This window comes from Dermochelys coriacea, chromosome 2 (assembly GCF_009764565.3).
Source record: "Dermochelys coriacea isolate rDerCor1 chromosome 2, rDerCor1.pri.v4, whole genome shotgun sequence".
NCBI classification, from domain to species: Eukaryota; Metazoa; Chordata; order Testudines; family Dermochelyidae; genus Dermochelys; species Dermochelys coriacea.
In genome coordinates, this window is record NC_050069.1 from 93274518 (window position 1) to 93293072 (window position 18555).

Consider the following 18555-nt stretch of genomic DNA (forward strand, 5'->3'; position numbering starts at 1 on the left):
TGTTCCCCAGGTTGAAAGTTATTAGAGAGCGGGTATAGGGCCTGCCTTGTGTTTATTTAAGGGGCCACTTTGACAACCAGTGGGTTTCAATTTCCACCTTTTGAAGAAGTGATATTGTACATTGGGCTATAGCAAGGGTGGGCAAAATACGTTCCCATGGTCCGCATCCAGCCCATCTAATGTTTCTGTCCGGCCTCCTCTGCCCTCTCGTGATCTCAGAGTCTGGGCCACTAGAAGCCCCACTACGCAGCGGGGTGCTCAGGCAGGCTACCTGTCTGTCATGGCCCCATGCTGCTCCCGGAAGTGGCTGGCTGCTGCTGACATATCTCTGCATGTCCCTGACGAGTGGGGAGGCGGCTCCGCACACTGCCCCTGCCCTCAGCACTGTCCTCACAGCTCCCATTGGCCAGAAACTGGCCAATGGGAGCTGCGGGGGCAGTGCTTGTGGGTATGGGCAGCGCATGGAGACCCGCTGCTCCATTTCCCCCTGAGAGATGTGCAGAGATACTTCTGGGAGTGATGTGGGGCTATGGCATGCAGTCAGCTATCCAGTAAGTGCCTCCCATCCAGAGCCTGCACCTTGCACCCCCTCCTGCACCCCAACATAGAGCCCCCTCCTGCACCAAACTCCCTCCCACACCCCTCACCCTCTCCTGCACCCCAACACTCTGTACCAGCCTGGAGTTCCCTCCTGCACCCAAACTCCCTCCCAGACCCTGCACTCCCTCCATTAATATAGTAGAAATGTTTGGCCTGTGATAACTTCCCAAAAGTTGTGGAGTGGCCCTCCTGTGAAAGTTATTGCCCACCCTGGGCTATAGTATATAGTAAAAGTAGGCCAGATACAGAGGACTATTGGAGGTCTGTGGCGATTATCCTCTTTTGGGGTAGAGTGAGAAAAATCCGTTTGTTAAAACATTTTTGTTTAGCTGATGAGAAAAATTATCTAGTTTTTTGTTTTTTTTTTTTTTCTTTTTTGTGTGTGTGCGCTACCTAAACACTCTACAGACAATTTTTAGGATGTTATAATACTTATTGAGGAAAAAATCACTGACTTATTTTTTACAGCCATCTTTTGGTTATCGTATTACATCTCCAGAGAAAAGGCAACCTGTAGCTTTGTTAAGGCAGTCTGATGCATCAAGAGGCAACTCTGAGCAAGAGCGTTCACAGATTTCCGATACGTTTTTTCCAGGTACTGTAAAATGGGGAAAATAGCAGGATCAATTTAGAGAATTGATAGCTATATGTGAATATTTCTAATCACTAAAATTAAAATTAGTGAAGACTGTTATAAATGAACTGTCAAAGGGGGCAATCACTGAAATATTTTTCACCGATAATTATTTTCTCTTCTAAGCTTAGAGAACATAAAATCTTTATAAGGACTGCATAAGGGTCTAATGCCTGAGAGAAAATTGAATTGTTCTGGCCATCTCAGCATCTATCAAGAACTCTGGAAAATTGCAGGAAATTACATTTTCAAGTCTTGTGGATCACTTTGGGATACTTAACACTTATTTAGTCTATTACTAGTTAAATGCTATTTACACAACATCATCTACATGTCTATTTTTGTACAGGAATATAAGACTAGGTCTCTACCTGGAGAGACAGACATTGGGTGGCCAAGGAAAGGGTGAGGGTCATAACCTAGAACTTGCAGTAATTTATTTTTGTCTCGAATTTTTTTGAAGTGGTAGGAAGAGCAAGCTTTTGCTTGTGAGTAGAGGGTGAATGTTGTTGGGGTGGAAAATTTCTGTGAACCTAGTCTGGACAACACCCTTAAAGGAAAAAATCCCATAATTCACTTTATCTAATAAAATAGATAATTGTTGTCTGGGGAGCGGAGTGGGGAGTCAAGCATCCTCAGGTTTCCTCCTCATTGCAGAATTAAGGTCCCAGAGACCTATGCTTTTAGAGCTCAGGGGAGGAAAAGCCTCCAGAATCTTCAAGAAGTTTCATACTCTCTTTTTTTTGTCATGCTCTCAAACTTCCTCTTAATACTTCCCTCTGCAGCCCTATTCACCAGGAGCAGCACAATGTCAGCCAAAAACATCTCTTATCTCAGGAAGACAATCCCTTTTGGAATCCCACCATAAAGGTGAGGAACCCAATAAACAACACGGCCACGCTCTCCGAAATTGTTTGAGAAAATGACCAGGAGAATCATAGTAGCTATTGAAATCATGAAAGTGAATCAAAACTAAAGAAAAGTGTCTCCTATTTTAAAACCATTGTGGACTTTATTATTCCCTTCCACGCCTCATTGGAATAAGTCTTATAGGAAGAGAGGAAAATCCTAAGTGAAGGAAAGAGACTGCCAAGAAGCCCTGAAATTTGAACATATCCAGGAATAAATTCCATGTTGTTGGTGGCATCTGTTTTTGTCATTGATAAGACACGGCAGTCTCCCTTGCAGAACCTCTGACCAAAAGATCAAGAGCACACTATAAAAGGACTTGAAAGCATCCTCTGTCTCTCTCAAAGCAATGCTGGCTACAGTACTCTTTTTGGAAGGTCCACTAACAGGGCCTCTGTTCTGGTGCGTTGACCTCAAAACCCACAGACGTGCTCCAGTGAGAAGCTCCAATATCAGACTTTTCGACAACGTGATTTTTTTTTGATGATGGTTCTATGGATGTCATGCTCTTTGCAACAAGAGCTGTGGCCCCCAGTACCATCATCAAGTGACAGCTGTCGCTGCCGCCTTGGAGAGAAAACAACTATTCTAAACTAATTCTGTACCTCATATAGGAGGGCCGTTTGAGGGAAAACTGGCAAAAGTACACATCTAGAGTCCACCAGCTTGAATTGATAAATTTCAACTGCCCTAAATTATCACGTTCAGAAACCTACCACTGACTTCTTTAAAGTGCCCTTATGGGGATTTAGCATGTGTGTTATAATGAAGTAACCTTTGTAGCAATTAGGCCTACTTTATGGCAACAAATCCTGTTACTTCCTGTTTAGGATTTGAAATAGATTAAGTACCATTCATTAATATCTCCACCCCCAAGCAACTCTGATTTCCTCTTAATCCACAAGGCCTAGTACTGTGAGCTGTCTCCCAGCAAACATGAGAAATAACACAATTCACTAATCTAAAACCTTCATCACTTCTCTTTTTTTCAGTGAAACTTACTTTTTGTTGCACAGCTTCTCTCCTCATTCATTCATTGTGCTAATGCTCTGACCTGTGGAATTGTGGTCCAGTGTTGTTTCTGGAGGCTCCAGGACTAAGTTCTGCCCTTCAGTTCAGGAACCCAGATTTTCTGTTCTGGCAGTGGAACAAGTTGGTCAGTTTCTCCTGACCATTTTGTTCTAAAATTTTTATTTTTGTTTCATGAAGTTGCGATTTACAATCTGCCTTCCCCTCCTCCTTTTTCTGGATTAGATATAGTACGTGCTTGGATCTGCTGCTACAGTGCCTCCCTGCTAGACTCCTTTGTGCTCATTCAGGCATGGCATCGCTGTCCTGCAAACACCTGGCTTAAATTCAAGTGGTATTCCCTATGTGAAACAGCATTTACAGGCTCTACAATGGGGAATTATGCCCAGCCAGTTCCCTGCCAGCCAACACTGGTATGGGGCTAAGTTGGACTGGCACATTGGGGGCCCACTCTGGCCTGAAGAACTGCAACTCCAACACAAAAAAGGTGTTCCCTGACTGGATGAAGTTCTTGCTTCAAGTTCTACAGGTACAGTGTGGATTCTTGGGTATCTAGCAAGCCCAAAACACCTTCTGGGCCAGTAGAGAACTAGGAGGACTTGAACTCCTTCTTTTTTGTATCCTTTATGTGAACTGTCTTGAAAGTTAGTCTTCTATACCCAGGACTTTATTACCATTGTCACAGAAAAGTTTTGACTCGCTATTTCTTTTGGAAGGGATATAAATACTTAAGCCTCAATTATAAGCCAACCTCCAATGGGAGATAGAAGGAGACTTCCTCTGTGAGTATTGTAATTTCTCACTCTGTGATTTCTTGCACCATGTGCTGATGCAGTTGGTACTGATCACTGTCAGACAGAACAGTAGACTTTATGGACCACTAGCCATGTTTGTGGGTTTTGCTTTTATTTTAATTTTAAGTGAGAGACTGATGTGTTGAAATGAAGTAAAATGATGTATACTATGAATCTGAGCCTGTGACTTTTTAGGAGTTAGTGAGGCAGGTTGTGCCTTCTCTTTTTCCTCCTTCCTTCTTGATGGCAGGAGAGGAAGTAGTCTGGTCCAGGCCCAACATACACACCTTCTCTATCAAAGGACTTTTGGGTCAGATATCAACACATTCTTAAACACCAATATAGACAATGATTGAAGCCCCAGCTGGCGACTGCCCAGAAGGCTCTTCAACAGCAGGAAAAGCAACTAAAATTCTCACTCTTTTCAAATGCAAAGGCTAAAACCAACTTTCCTTTTTTCCTGGATAGTAGCAGGATTTTAGTATGCTTTTCTGGCTAGACGTCCAGGTGAAAGGAACATCAGTAAGATCTGACAAGACAAAGCTCATGGGACATTAATAGCTTTAACTTGAATGTCCTTTTTAATTCTCCCTCTGTCATGGTTTCAGTACCTCCAGTTTGGCTACCAATTCTACCAGATGATTTTGCTCTTACAAGCAATTTATTTTATGGTTCGATCTGAAACCACTGTAGTGGCATGCAGAGTGATTTGAGTTTAGGCATTGAGTTACCTTAGGAAGTTCAAGATAATTCTTTTGCAGAGTTTAAAGCCTTCAACAAAAAAAATCTTGAGGTGCAAGTTTTTATTGCAGATGTTCTGTTGGTTTCCATAGTTCCTTTCATTTGAGTTTTACTCAGTTTGGTTGTCTTTCAATGCTGTTTCAAACATGTCTGAATATTGGCTTTTCAATTGGAGCTGCACCAGTCTCTCTCCAGTGCATGGTTCGTCCATCTTTTTACTATTCCTTTTGTGAAGAGAGATTTTTGAATGATCTTTTCTTGTGAACCAGCACCTTCTTTGGACACAGACTTGGAAACCAAACAACTTCTTTTGAGCTGTTAGCTAATAAGTGTTGTCCTACACTTAAAAAAAAAAACTGTATTCTTAGAGCAGAGGTTTGAGAAGGAATTTGAAGGTAGAGAATGTAGCTTTGTGGATGTTTACAGGATGTGCCTCCCAAGTATGTGGGGTAGCATGGGAGAAAGCAGGAAGCTGCTTGTTTGTAGGAGGCTGCATCATGGACTAATCAGAAGCGAGCATTGACAGTTTGATAGCAAATGAGAGATATGGTGGAGATTGACTGTGAAGGGTCTAGAAAATGAATACAAGTAGCTTATGTTTGATGTGATATAGAAATGAGGGAAGGGAGTGGAAGGATTCAAAAGAGGGGTGGAATAGTCAAAGCATCAGGTTAGGAAAAAGATCTTTCTGGAACATTCTGAATGGATATGAGATGGGTAAGATTGGATTTGTCATGTTCATGGAGAAGGACATTGTAGTAATCAAGATGCAAGATAAGAATTTGGGTAAGAGCTTTTTAGCTATGTAGATAGATAGGAAAGGCCATGTCTAAAGGGTTTTACTCAGAATTGGCAAGATACAGACAGTACACAGGACCTAGAGAGACGTCAGTTGAAGATGGCAATGTCTGAATAATGGGCAGGATGAAGATGGTGTCCACAATGATCAAGAAAGGAGATAACAGGCAGGGCTTTGGGGACAAAATTAGAAGCTGTTTTAGCGCCATGTTGAGCTTAAGCTGACAGTTACGAATCCATGAGGAGATGTCTGAAAGACCAACCAAGAATTTATATTGTGCAGAAGGTGACAGATCTGAAGCAGTGAGTCAGATCAGTGAATTGTCCACACAGAAATGGTAATTGAACTTGTGGTTGCAAATATTACTCAAAGGTAAGGTGTAGAGAGAGAAGAGAAGGTGACCGCGGATAGAGCCCTGTGAAACCTCCAAGGAAAGCTGGAGCATGAGGAGGGTCATCCAAAGCACATGCTAAGGAGCGATTGGAGAGAGGGAGAACCAGGACAGGGCAAAGATTTCAAGAAGAGTATGATCAGTGTTAAGGCAGCTGACAGGTCAGCGAGGATGAAGAACTGGTTCTGAGCTTTAGCTAGGAAGAGGTCATTAGTGATTTTTGGCAAGTGGTTTCTGTGGAGTGCAGGAAGTGGAGGCTGGATTGGAGAACGTCTAGGATGGAATTGCAAGAGAGCAGCTCCAGATAGTGATTGTAGACTGAGTATTCAATGAGCTTGGATATCAAAGGAAGATGTGGTGATAGTTGGAGAGGCAAGTGGAGTCCAAGGTGGGATTTTAAGATGAGAGAGACTAGCACATGCCTGTATTATGAGGGGGAAGAGCCAGAGGAAAACAAGAGCTTAAGGAGAACAGTAAGGGAGGGGATGAGAGTGGGCACAAGGGAGATCTAGAGATGGGGCAAGGTCACTGCGGGAAGTGAAGGGGTTAGGGTAGGAGAGCAGACTGACTTCTGCATTCGTGATGGCAGAAGAGAGAGTTGGAGGAGAAGAGGGGAAGGCAAGCTGAGGAGAGGGGGGAATGTTTTGTCAGGTTTCTTTTGGAAGATGTACGCGAGATCCTGTTAGGAGAGAAAAGTGCAAGCAGGAGGAGTAGAGGGTCCGAGGAGGGAGTCAAAAGGTGGTTGGGTGTGCTGTTTCTCAGGGTACTCAAGAGGGTGATTCACTTTGTTGCCACCTGCCTACAGTGTGAGATGTTGTCTCTGTAACGCAACCAGACCGTCAGCCACTCAAGAACTCTCCTCTGGGCTATACCAGCTCTGCCTTTACACTGCAGATTAAGAATAGATGCACCCTTGTGGACGCTACTTAAGTGTTTGCCTGTGATATAGAGCCCCCATCGCTGGATAGCCACAGAAATCCCAGATCTTCCATTCCCAAAGGACCCATGCATCTCAATTTTACCTTAGTCCAGTGCTGGTGTATCCCACACCAGTTGAGTTCAATTTTAGTAAAACAAAAGAACAGTTATTTGAGAAAGAATAGAGATTCAAATGAAAGCAAGTGTGAATGACGGAAACAAAACAAAATCATAAAACTAGGGTCTAACTTATTAATAGTTACCTTTCCTATCTACTAAAGTAGATTCTCACCCCAAAGTTCAGTCTTTTGCAATGTTTGCTAGCTCAAAGGAGCTAGGAGCACAGCTTCTTTCATGAAGCACCCTGGCGTTAGCAAGATACATTCTCGGTGAGTGGCTCCAGGGGGTCTTTCTCCACCCTATGATATACTGAATCAGTGTTCTGTCTTCATTCACAGACAGGGCAGTCCCCTTGCTGTCATATTACTTCCATGTCATTTTCACTTCCAAGTGGTTTTGATGTTTATGGTTTGTCTTTGATGGTTTTCCATTGACTTTTCTGGGTTGGTGAAAAGGTAAACAATTGAACACCACATTATGTAATCAACTAGTCAGGGAGGGTTGACAATTTCCTCCTACCTGAATGGGCCCTCAACAAGACTTCTTATTCCCTGGTGACTTACTTTCACTCCAAGATTATAGGGCATAATTTTCAACATAGTTATATTATTCCTTAAATATTACTTGTATACACGTCTCACAATAATGAGTATCAGTAAGTTACAAAACTTCAGTAGAGACCTCACATGCTGCCCGTTATGGATGAATACCATGAAAGTAGTGCTTTGGGTGTAGTGAGTTTGTCAGGTCTGAGATAGGAGTTACTTCCAAAGAACAGTGAACTCTTTGCCGGTTGGCACCAATGGGCCTCTGTGCCAAACTGGTATTGTCTGGTAAGATTCAATTAAATTGGAGAAAGAGTTGTTTAGCAAGGAAAATAGCAGAATTGAGGGAGGAGAGAACAAATTTGTAGTGTAAGTCAGTTGGATGTTGGGATGCTCTGCACTGTGAGAGCAGGACCATAGGAAGCAGATGGGGGTGAGCTAGTATTGGGGATTGGCAGATTTGCATCTTGTGATGGGGGAGAGGGGCAAGAGTCAAGGGTGGAGGAGAGAAGCATGCAGAGACTCAACAATCCTGTTAAGGAAGGAGAGAGCTGAGAGCAGACACAAGAAAGTAATCAATACTGGTGGACTGGAAATCATGGAAAGGCCGAGTGACCGGTTGTGAGGAGGGGATGGGGCTGATGAGCAATGCTGAATGAGACCAAGTGTCAGAAAGGATAAATTCTGTAGCAGAGAGAGAGCACAGTGGTTGGTAAAGAACCAGCCCAGTGAACAGCCTTCTTAGTGAGCGTGGGAATTGAATGAGGATTGCAGGTCGAATGGAGAGTTAAGAGTGAGAAAGTGAGTAGCAAAGGGGTTGAATGGAAGCTGGTGTTCCTGAGGGTTACTCTGGGAGATTGGAGAGGAAAAGAGAGCCAGGTGTTAATCAGAGGAAGGATGATGTGGAGAAGTTGTATGGATGGTAGATCAGAGCAACATGGAGGGTGAGAGGATTTGTACTTTTTCAAAAGAGGAGAAAGAATGAGAAGGGAAAGGAGTTGGGGAGGAGGTGTTGGACTTGGATTGGAAGAGAAGCCCAACACCCCCACCGCAGCCTGATGTGGGGTGCGAGAGGGAAAGAAAGGAATGTGATGCTTCCCAGGAGTATCTAGGGTTGTGAGGCATCTCACCACCAGCCACAGGCAATGCAATTATCCCCTCTAGGTCTATGCATGCCCTGCGCGCGCGCTCTCTCTCTCTCTCTCTCTCTAGGTTAGTGATAGGCACACTCCAACCTCCAAGCATCTCCCAAGAGCAGGGGTCCCCAATGTGGTGCTCGCGGGTGCCATGGCACTTGCCGGAGCATTGTTGTGCACCTGCAGGACACCCCGCTGCCGAGAAACATTGCTGTTTCTCGGCGGCATTTTGGTGGCGACGCTTCTTGTCGGTGGCACCATTTCAGCAGCGGGATGTTTGGCGCCTGCCACAGTCTTCTGGGAATAGCAATATGCTATTCCCACAAGAAAGGTTGGGGACCACTGCCCTAGACTGTCTGGCCCCTGTTCCACTGGATATTCTCAATATTTACCAATTCACTGCTTCCAAAGAAGCTGTAAAAACCAATTTACAGGTTACACCTCAGATCACAACTCCACTAAACACACAACACTTTGATATGTTTGTAGTGAAAACAAATAAGCTTATTAACAAAGTATAGAGATTCCTGTGATGGCAAGTAGAAAGGGTTACATGTAAAATGGAAACAAAGGGTTATGTGTAAAATGAAATCTCTCTCATTCTAGTGCCTAGACTGTATTAGACATGAGAGTATCTTGTTAATTAAGTATTGCTCACCAGTGCTTTTCAGCCAGGCAGGCTGTGTGATCTCTTTATGAAAAGGCATAGAATCAGAAGTGTAGGACTGGAAGGGACCTCAATAGGTCATCTAGTCTGGCTCCCTGCACTGAAAGCAGGACTACATAATAACTATACCATTCCTGATAGGTGTTTGTCTAACCTCTCTGTTCTTAAAAACCCCCAGTGACAGAGATTCTACAACCTTCCTAAGCAATTTGTTCCAGTTCTTAACTACTCTAAAAGTTAACTGGTTAACAAGAACTATTGTTCACCCTCCTCCTTGTCACAACCTTTTATATACTAAAACTGTTATCTCCTCAGTCTTCTTTTCTCCATACCAGACAAACCCAATTTTTTTTTTCAGTCTTTCCTCATGTGTCACGTTTTCTAGACCTTTAATTATTTTTGTTGCTATCCTCTGGACTTTGTCCTATTTGTCCATATCTTTCCTGAATTCTAGCACGTAGAGCTGGACACAATACTTCAGCTGAGGCTTTATCAGCACGGAGTAGAGCGAAAGAATTACTTCTCGTCTCTTTCTTACAACATTCTTGCTAATACATCCCAGAATATTGGCTTTTTTTGCAACTGTTGACTCATATTTAGCTTGTGGGCCAGTATGACCCCCGCATCCCTTTCCACAGTACTCCTTCCTATGTAGTCATTTCCCATTTTGAATGTGTGCAACTGATTGTTCCTTCCTAAGTAGATTACTTTGCATTTGTCCTTAGTGAATTTCATCCTGTTTACTTCAGACCATTTCTTCAATTTGTCCAGATCATTTTGCATTTTAATGCTATCCTCCAAAGCACTTGCAACCCCTCTCCGCTTGGTACTGTCCGCAAACTTTATAAGTGTACTCTCTCTCTATGCCATTATCTGAATCATTTATTAAAATATTGAACGGAACCAGGACCGATCCCAGTGGGACTGCACTCGATATGTCGTCCTAGCTTGAGTGTGAGCCACTAATATCTTGTCTCTGGAAATGGTTTTCCAACCAGTTGTGCTCCCAGTTTTATAGTAGCACCATCTAGGCTGTATTTTTCTAGTTTGTTTATGAGAAGGTCATGTGAGACAGTATCAAAAACCTTACTAAAGTCAAGATATACCTCATCTACCACTTTCCCCATCCAAAAGTCTTGTTATTCTGTCAAAAAACACTAATAGGTTGGTTTGATGGTATTTCTTCTTGATAAATCCATGTTGACTGTTGTTTATCTTATTATCTTCTAGGTGTTTGCAAATTGATTGCTTGATTATTTGATCCATTATCTTTCTGGGTACTGAAGTTAAGATGACTGGTCTGTAATTCCCTGTGTTGTCCTTATTCCCCTTATGATAGATGGGCACTGTATTTGTCCTCTTGTAGTCCTCTGGAATCTCTTCTGTATTCCATGAGTTTTTGAAGATAATTGCTAATGGCTCAGATATCTCCTCAGTCAGTTCCTTGAGTATTCTAGGATGTATTTCATCAGGCCTTGTTGGCTTGAAGAAATCTAATTTGTCTAAGTAATTTTTAACTGGTTCTTTCCCTATTTTAGCCTCAGATCCTACCTCATTTTCACTGGTGTTCAGTAGGTTACATGTCCAGTCATTACTAACCTTTTTGGTGAAAACTGAAACAAAGAAGTCATTTATCATTTCTGCCACTTCCACATTTTTCTGTTTTTGTTTCCTCTTCCCATTGAGTAAATGGCCTGCCCTGTTGTTGGTTTTCCTCTTGCTTCTAATGTTTCTAGAATGTTTTCTTGTTACCCTTTGTCTTTAGCAAGTTTAATCTCATTTTGTGCCTTGGTCTTTCTAATTTTGTCCCTACATGCTTGTGGTGTTTATTTTCATCCTTCATAATTTGATCTAGTTTCTACTTTCTGTATGACTTTCTTTGAGTTTTAAATTGAAGATCTCCTGGTTAAGCCAGGGTGGTCTCTTGCCATACTTCCTATCTTTCGTACACAGTGGGATAGTTTGCTCTTGTGCCATTAATAATGTCTCTTTAAAAAACTGCTAGCTCTCTTGAGCTGTTTGTTCCCTTAGACTTGCTTCCCATGGGATCTTACCTACCAACTACCCAAGTTTGCTGAAGTCTGCTTTCTTGAAATCCATTATCTGCATTGTTCTGTTTTTCTTCCTACCATTCCTTACAATTGCGAATGTAATTAACACGGCTGCTACTCTGAACTCTCATTTCATGATCAGTTTGACCCAAGCTGCCTTCCGCTTCTCAACCAGTTCCTCCTATTTGTCAAAATCAAATCTAAAAGAGCCTCCTCCACCCCCCCTCCCATTGCTTTCTCCACCTTCTGAAATAAAAAAATTTCCAGTGCATTCCAAGAACTTGTTGGATAATCTGTGTCCTGCTGTCAGCTTGTTTCCTAGGTGAAAGAAGCTGTTTCCTTGTGTTACCTGATATACCAGACCAATGCTTTGATTTTACCCATAAAGAGGATACCCTTGCGCTGATTTTTCCTATAGGTTTCCTTGTAGATTTCACCATCTGGCACCTGGTCTCTGGCTTCGTATGCAAATAGGCATCTGTTGTATGTCATACAATACACACATGACAAGACAAATAACTGCAAGAGAAGTGTAGAGGGATGGGTGTGAAGCTAGGGATGGTGGCACCGGAGGGGTGGAGGTACTGGTGGGAATGGTTGGGGCAGGGAGAGAGGATGGGGATGGAGGAAGGGCAGGTTTGGGACAAACAGCTCCAAAGGTGAGGAGAAGGCAGAAGAGGAAGGTGGATGTAAACTCTGGATTAATGCTGGTGGAAGGAAGGGTTGATGCTATGCGGGGAGTGGCAGATGGGTGAGAGGAAAAAAAAAATTTGATAAATGCTGTGGAAGTAATGTTTTTGTAACCCCACTCAGGAAGTTTGGTGCCTTTCCCTTCTGAGGAGGAGGAAAAGTGATCAGCAGAGTTCTGGCATTGGTACATTGTGGGCAGAGGGAGACCCAGGAGTTGATCTCATCGGGTGCTTTTGCAGCCCCCCTCATGAAGCTGGAGTTTGTAAAAAGGGCTGTTGCCCCAACAGGCCTCACTGTTTGGATTTGCAAAGGAAGCCACGAGGTCCTAATGATCACTGCTTTCAGCAGAACTTGAGGGGTGGGGTGGGCACATCGCAGGAATATGGGTATTTAAACAATCCATTTATCAGTAACTACTACTTACCCTCTTTTTCTCTGTTTTTATAGAAGTCATAAAAGTGCACACAAAGGAACATCCAGACTGTGTGTCAGCCACATTCACTGTTGATGAAATGGAGACTACAGCAGGAATAAATAAAAGCATAGATATGCAAACTGCTACTGAAAGTAAAATAGAGGTATCTCGATGTATTTATAATATAAAAGTATAGGAAAAACTCAATTCATCTGAGCTGTGACTATTAATTAAAATTAATAAGATATCAAATGTGAGCTTGCACAATGAACCATTGCATTTTTTCCTTCTGTAAAGTAGGTCATGTCAGATGATGCTGATCTGCTCTAGAGCAGCAACAATCTCTGACTCTTTCAGGATCCTTTCATACTAAAGAAGCTGCGTCTTGATCACCATCTTATTTTTCTCCCCCTCCTACTCCTGAACTATCTGAGACTTTTTAGTATGTTGATTCACTGCTGTATACCTTTGGTGGATGGGGAACAGTCTTTAGTCTCTATCTAGAGCTTGAGTTTCAAAATTGAAAGGCATGTCTTGCTTCAAATAGATTTTTCTAAAGAAAACTTTGGTCATTAGCAGCTCAACAAAGTTGTTTTGGTGTTTAGCAATGCAAAATCAAAATACGTTTGATCTTGAAAATAGCTAACTTGGTATTTGTTAATCTCAGGGCTCTTACCTTTTAATCTGGTGAGGCAATATCTATCCCCCTTGTACGTAGAAACGGTCACCCGGTGGAATTGATGTATTAGGAATTGAATCGCCCTGTTGGCAGCTTACCTTCCAAGGGTTCAGGATGCGTTGGCAGACACTTTCAGCAGGCATTTCACCATTGATCATGAGTGGGAGCTGCATGATTTGGTAGTGAGTAGTATCTTTGCTCAGTAGGGACCTCCCTTCTGGGTTCTGTTAGTCTCCCAAATGAATAGGAAATGCAACAACTACTGTTCCAGGGAAGCTCTAGGTCTAAACTCTTAAGGCAATGTTCTCCTTCTCCCCTGGTCAGGACAGCTGAAATAGGCCTCTCTTCCTTACTGCTCCTATTGTGAGGTCTATAGAAATTTGACAGAACAGGGACAAGTCATTCTCATCACTCAGTTGTCCCAGACAGTTTTGGTTCCCAATTCTCCTTTTAATGTCATTTCATCCTTCAGTCAGCATCCACTCCTTTTGCAATCTCTTGATGCAGGGGAAGGACAGGATCAGGCACACTGACCCTAAAATGTTTAATCTCATGGCTTGGTTTTTGAATGGGTATCAACCCTAGAATATTCCTGCTCTGAAGCTGTATAAAAGGTAGAAAAGATTCCAATAGGAAATGCTATTCAGCTGAGTGGAAGTGGGCACAGCTGAAACATGTATCTCCTGAGTCAGCAGATAGCACAAAGTAAGGTGAATATGTTCTTTCTCTCAAGATGACTGGGCTGTCCTTCAGTTCTGTATGAGTCCACCTGGCAGCAATCAGGGTGTGCCACCCACCACGTGATGGAGTTGCACCCAGTCCAGTAAGGGGTTGTCAATGGGTGCTTCTGTGCTATGCAGATTTGGCATAGATCCCTGACACCAGCAGTCTGCTAACCGTACAGTGACCTCACTTTGGCTTCCATCAGGCTTTTTATTCCTTGCAGAGTGACACCACTCTGTCACTTCCAGTCCTGAGTCTCCCCAAAATCATCTCCCCTTTAGTGTCCAGTCCTTCACTGGACCCTCACAGAAGTTATCCAGTTTACTGCTTCCAAAGAGACAAAATGCATTATGCATCCATTCTTGTTAATTTGGCTGCAGACCCACAATTTGGTTTAATACACAGCACTGAGATGGCATTGTAATAAAACAAAAATAAGTTTATTAACAAAGAACGTAGGTTTAAGTGATTACAAGGAAGAGTGAAAGAGGGAGGAAAGGTTACAAGGAAAACAAAACATGTTTTCTGGTGACTAAATCTTAATTCTAGCAAGTTACAATACTTGCCTAATCAGTTTCCTTACTTATATCATTATCAGCATCCCTCCTACTCTAGACCAGAAGACCCAACTTTCATTGATTTGAAGGATGCTGCACTCTTCATCCCCTCAGTGATGGATGACAAAATGGCTTTTTGCCTTTGCTGATATCTTCCCAGATCATTGACCCTGTTTCAAGAGATAAGAAAGCTTCCTGGGGGTGCAGTTTCCATCCCCCATTGATATTAAGTGGTCATCTTCCCCCTACTTGCTTACCTGATGGCTTTGTTGACCTTGCATGTAAATGTGCTTTTCATAGTCTCTGGTCTCACTTTGCTTAATTTACATTGGAGACAGTCAAACCTGCAAAATAATATTCCTTTGTTTGGGATAGGCTAGGCTTAGGCATTGTCTGTCAAACACTTTAAGACCATATTTCCAGCACATAGCTATAATTCTTTATACACCACCCATATATACATAACACAATATTAATAATGACCAGCATATTATCAGTTTGCATATGAAACATTACATGACACCTTTTTAGATACAGATTATGAGAGCAGTGAGTTGGGGCAATGAGTATATCAGGCCTGCTTCAAGTTATGTTGTGGTGTGCCCTTTGCCAGTTTGCAGAGGGGATACCTGTGTCACATACTTGTCAGTGAAAGTTGCATTCCTTTTGGCCTCACCGCAGCCAGAAGTGTAGGTGAGCTTGGAACCCTAATGATGGATTCACCATACATTCCATTTCACTAGGACAAAGTCTCATTACGACTACATCTGGATTTTGCCCCCAAGGTACTTTCAGAGTTCCGCTTAAACCAGTCAGTCCGCTTACCTGTGTCTTTTCTGAAACCACATGGATCTGAGGAGGAGAAGAGACTTCCATTTCCTCTTGTATTAATGTAATGAGCATTGGCTTTTTACCTAAAAAAGGTCAGAATCAATCAGAAAATCACCTAGACTCTTTTGTGCCATAGCAGAACAACTCTAAGGTCAAGCTGTAGCTTCCCAGAGGCTCTTTAAATAGATCTCTGGCTATTTCCTACTTTGCTGCCAACTGTAACATCTTTCTCCCCTTATCTGGTAAAGGCTTAGTCTATAAGAGCAGAAGCAACATCAGGGTCATTGCTTCAGGATATAGCTTTACTTGATGATTTCAAGGCAGCTATGTGGAGTTCCATCCACACATTCACAAGACATTATGCTCTTGTACTGGACTGCTCTACTGACTCATCCTTTGGGACAGCGGTCTGTCAAAAAGTTCTGCTGCCTGCATCCTGCCACCCTCCTCCTACTTTAATACTGCTTCAGCCACCCACAGTGTAATTATACATAGGAAACAGCACTCAAAGAAGAGAAAAGTACTCACCTTATAGTAACTGGAGATTCTTCGAGATGTGTGGTCCCTGTCTGTATTCCACTACCCACCCTCCTTCCCCTATGCCTCCAATCATTCCTGAATTCACTGTAGAGAAGGTACTGGAGAGGCAGTCGGTCTACTCTGTCCTTTATACTTTGTTTGAGGCATGAGGAGAGCAAGGGTGCACCTGTGGACCAATGGACATCGCTTGCAAGAATTCTCTGATTCCAGGGACTTGAAGTGAATACGCACCTACAATGGAATACAGACAGTGACCACCCACTTCCCAAGAACCTCCAGTTACTATAAGGTAAGTAACTTTCTCTCAGGCAGGACAAGAGGTATAAAGAGGCCTGATGGTGAGTAGTATGTATTCAGAAATTGACTTCAGTTAGGGCTCTCTCTTTATCAAGAGATTATCTCTCTTTATCGTGTCTGTAGCCTCTCCCCTCTTCCTTGTAAACCGGCATTTTTCTGTCCCAGTCTCAATTATCTTAGTCCTGGTTTCTTATGTTGAATTCATAGGAGGCACAGAGAGGATTTTCTTTAATTGTGATAGGCTCCCAGGATGCCTTCTGTACTAATTCTTATAAAACTTGCTGGCTCGTTGCTTTCAGTAGCTCTTTTCTAGACGCTTTCTGAAACTCTTGTGAAGTATGGATCTAACTTCTTATGGTATTGTTTTTTATAAACAAACTAAATAATGTTTGTGCCTTATAATATATTCCAAGTCATTTACAAGTCACTTGTAAAATTAACACTCCTGTAGGCAGTGATGAGCTTCCAAAATCTTAACGGGTTCCCTCCTCATCCCATGAGGGGGTTGTTGCCCAACTCTGCCCCATCCACCTGCCTCCCCATCCCCTGACTGCCCCCAGAACCGGGCAGGAGGGTCTTGTGGGCCACCGTAGTGGGTGCCCACCCCTAAGAGCCAGAGGCGCCTGCTGGGGGGGCAAGGTTGGGAGTCCCGGAGGTGCAAACCTGGGGCAGCTCCCAGGAAGCATCCGGCAGGTCCCTCTGGCTCCTAGGGGCGGGGGAGCGTAGCAGGGGGGACCAGGGGGAATCAGCTGTTCAGCAGGAAGCTGGGGAGGGCTGAGAAGCAGGCGGCGGCTTCCTGCTCATGCCGAGGGTTACGGAGGTGAGCTGGGGTGGGGAGCGGTTCCCCTGCCCCACCGGGTTATCTGCTGCGGCGCAGGTGGCCCTCCTCACGTCCTCCCACCCCAGCTCACTTCCACTTCCCTGGGCCTGAGCGGGAAGCTGCCGCCTGCTTCTCAGCCTGCCCTGACTTCCCGTGCGAACTACTGATTCGCAGGAAGCCGGGGGGGGGGGGGGGGCGGAGAAGCAGGGTGGGGTGGCGTGTTCAGGGGAGGAGGTGGAATGGAGGTGAGCTGGGGATGGGGGTGGGGCGAGGAACTGCCGGTGGGTGCTCTGCAACCACCAAATTTTCCCCTTGGGTGCTCCAGGGCTTAGGATGCCTAAGATGCCACTTTTGGCCGGTTAAATTTAGAAGCCCCTTTAGAACTGGTTGTCTAAACTCGTGGAACAACCGGTTCTAAAAGGGCTTCTAAATTTAATAACTGATTCTAGCGAACTGGTGCCACTGTGCCTGTAGGAGGCTATGGCTGAATTACAAGGTTATTTTTAACTACAATTTAGGTTAAGCTTGTATTTATTTCATTTTAGGAAAGACTTGATAAAAGCAAATTTGAAGACAAGCTGCCTGATTTCACAGATCCTATCCTGAGCATAAGCACAATTGCTTCAGCTATTGCTAATGCATCTGCTAATGCTGATCCTCTCCAATTAGCTGCTATGATAATGGCCCTTTCAAATAAAAGTAGAGAGAAACCCTTCCTTCCTGAAGCTGATAAAGATACAGACCTCTCCTTTATTAATCAGCCTTTATCCAGCAATGAAGAAAAGCATAATGCTTTTAATATAGAGAAATATCTTAAAAATACTGAAGCGGCTGGGCATGAAAGTGAGCCTGAAAACATTGCAAGATCTGATGTATCTGTCTACAATCTTATTTGGGATAGCTCTTTACCATATAAACATAAAAGTCAAGATACTCAGGCAGCGGACTTGCTAAATGGTAATCTTCTTATGAAGCAACGAGGAGGGAAATGGTTTCTGGATTTTACGGAAAGCTTTTATGAAGAAAATGGCACCCAGGATTCCTCTTGTGCATCTAACTTTCCTGAGAATAGAAAGAAAACTGTAAACAGGGCTGAGCATTCAGAAAAATCATCTCATTTGATAACTGGTGAACATCCACAGCCAAAGAGAACAAGCCTTACTTCAAATATACTAGATACAGAAAAGATATCTAGAGAAAATGAGACACAAGGTTTTTTGAAAGTTCCTGCAACAGAAAAGGAGATGGTGTATATAGGCAATTGTGCTTCATTAAAGCAATTTTCTAGCCAAACAAATACCCTCACAAACTCGCATATTAACTATTCCAATGAAAATAAAGAAACAGCTCATCCGGTGATGAACAACATTGTTCCTAGATCAAATAATGACTCAGTGAAGAGAGCAACTACAGAAAGCACAGTGTCAACCAACAGCTTAAAACTTGTCCAGCAGTCTAGTATTCCGTTACCTATAAGTCATACCAAAGCAAAATCTACACAGAAACTGAGCAAAGATGAAGAGAGACAAGGTGGAAAAATGCAAAAAAGAATCAAGGAGGCTAGTGCTACTTGCAATAATTTTGTAAAACACGTGACTTTTGAAAAGCCTTCTGGGACTTCCCCGAAAAGTATTGGTAAGTAAATGTATAGCCTCGATCCATTTCCTAA

The 18555-nt window shown here is 43.2% G+C and overlaps 1 protein-coding gene across 21 annotated transcripts in view; it reads left to right on the forward strand.

Annotated features, from left to right (window-relative positions):
• CEP192 (centrosomal protein 192) overlaps positions 1-18555 on the forward strand; it is a 199919-nt gene that overhangs the window by 66532 nt on the left and 114832 nt on the right. For all 21 annotated transcript variants that reach the window (XR_006278920.1, XR_006278921.1, XR_006278922.1 and 18 more), the window contains exons 15-17: positions 1069-1195; positions 12472-12602; positions 17432-18521. Coding sequence is in view for 15 of the 21 variants with exons in the window: in XM_038390165.1 (XP_038246093.1) it covers positions 1069-1195; positions 12472-12602; positions 17432-18521 (1348 nt within the window). In the remaining 6 variants the exon portion in view is untranslated. The remainder of the gene's footprint in view (positions 1-1068; positions 1196-12471; positions 12603-17431; positions 18522-18555) is intronic.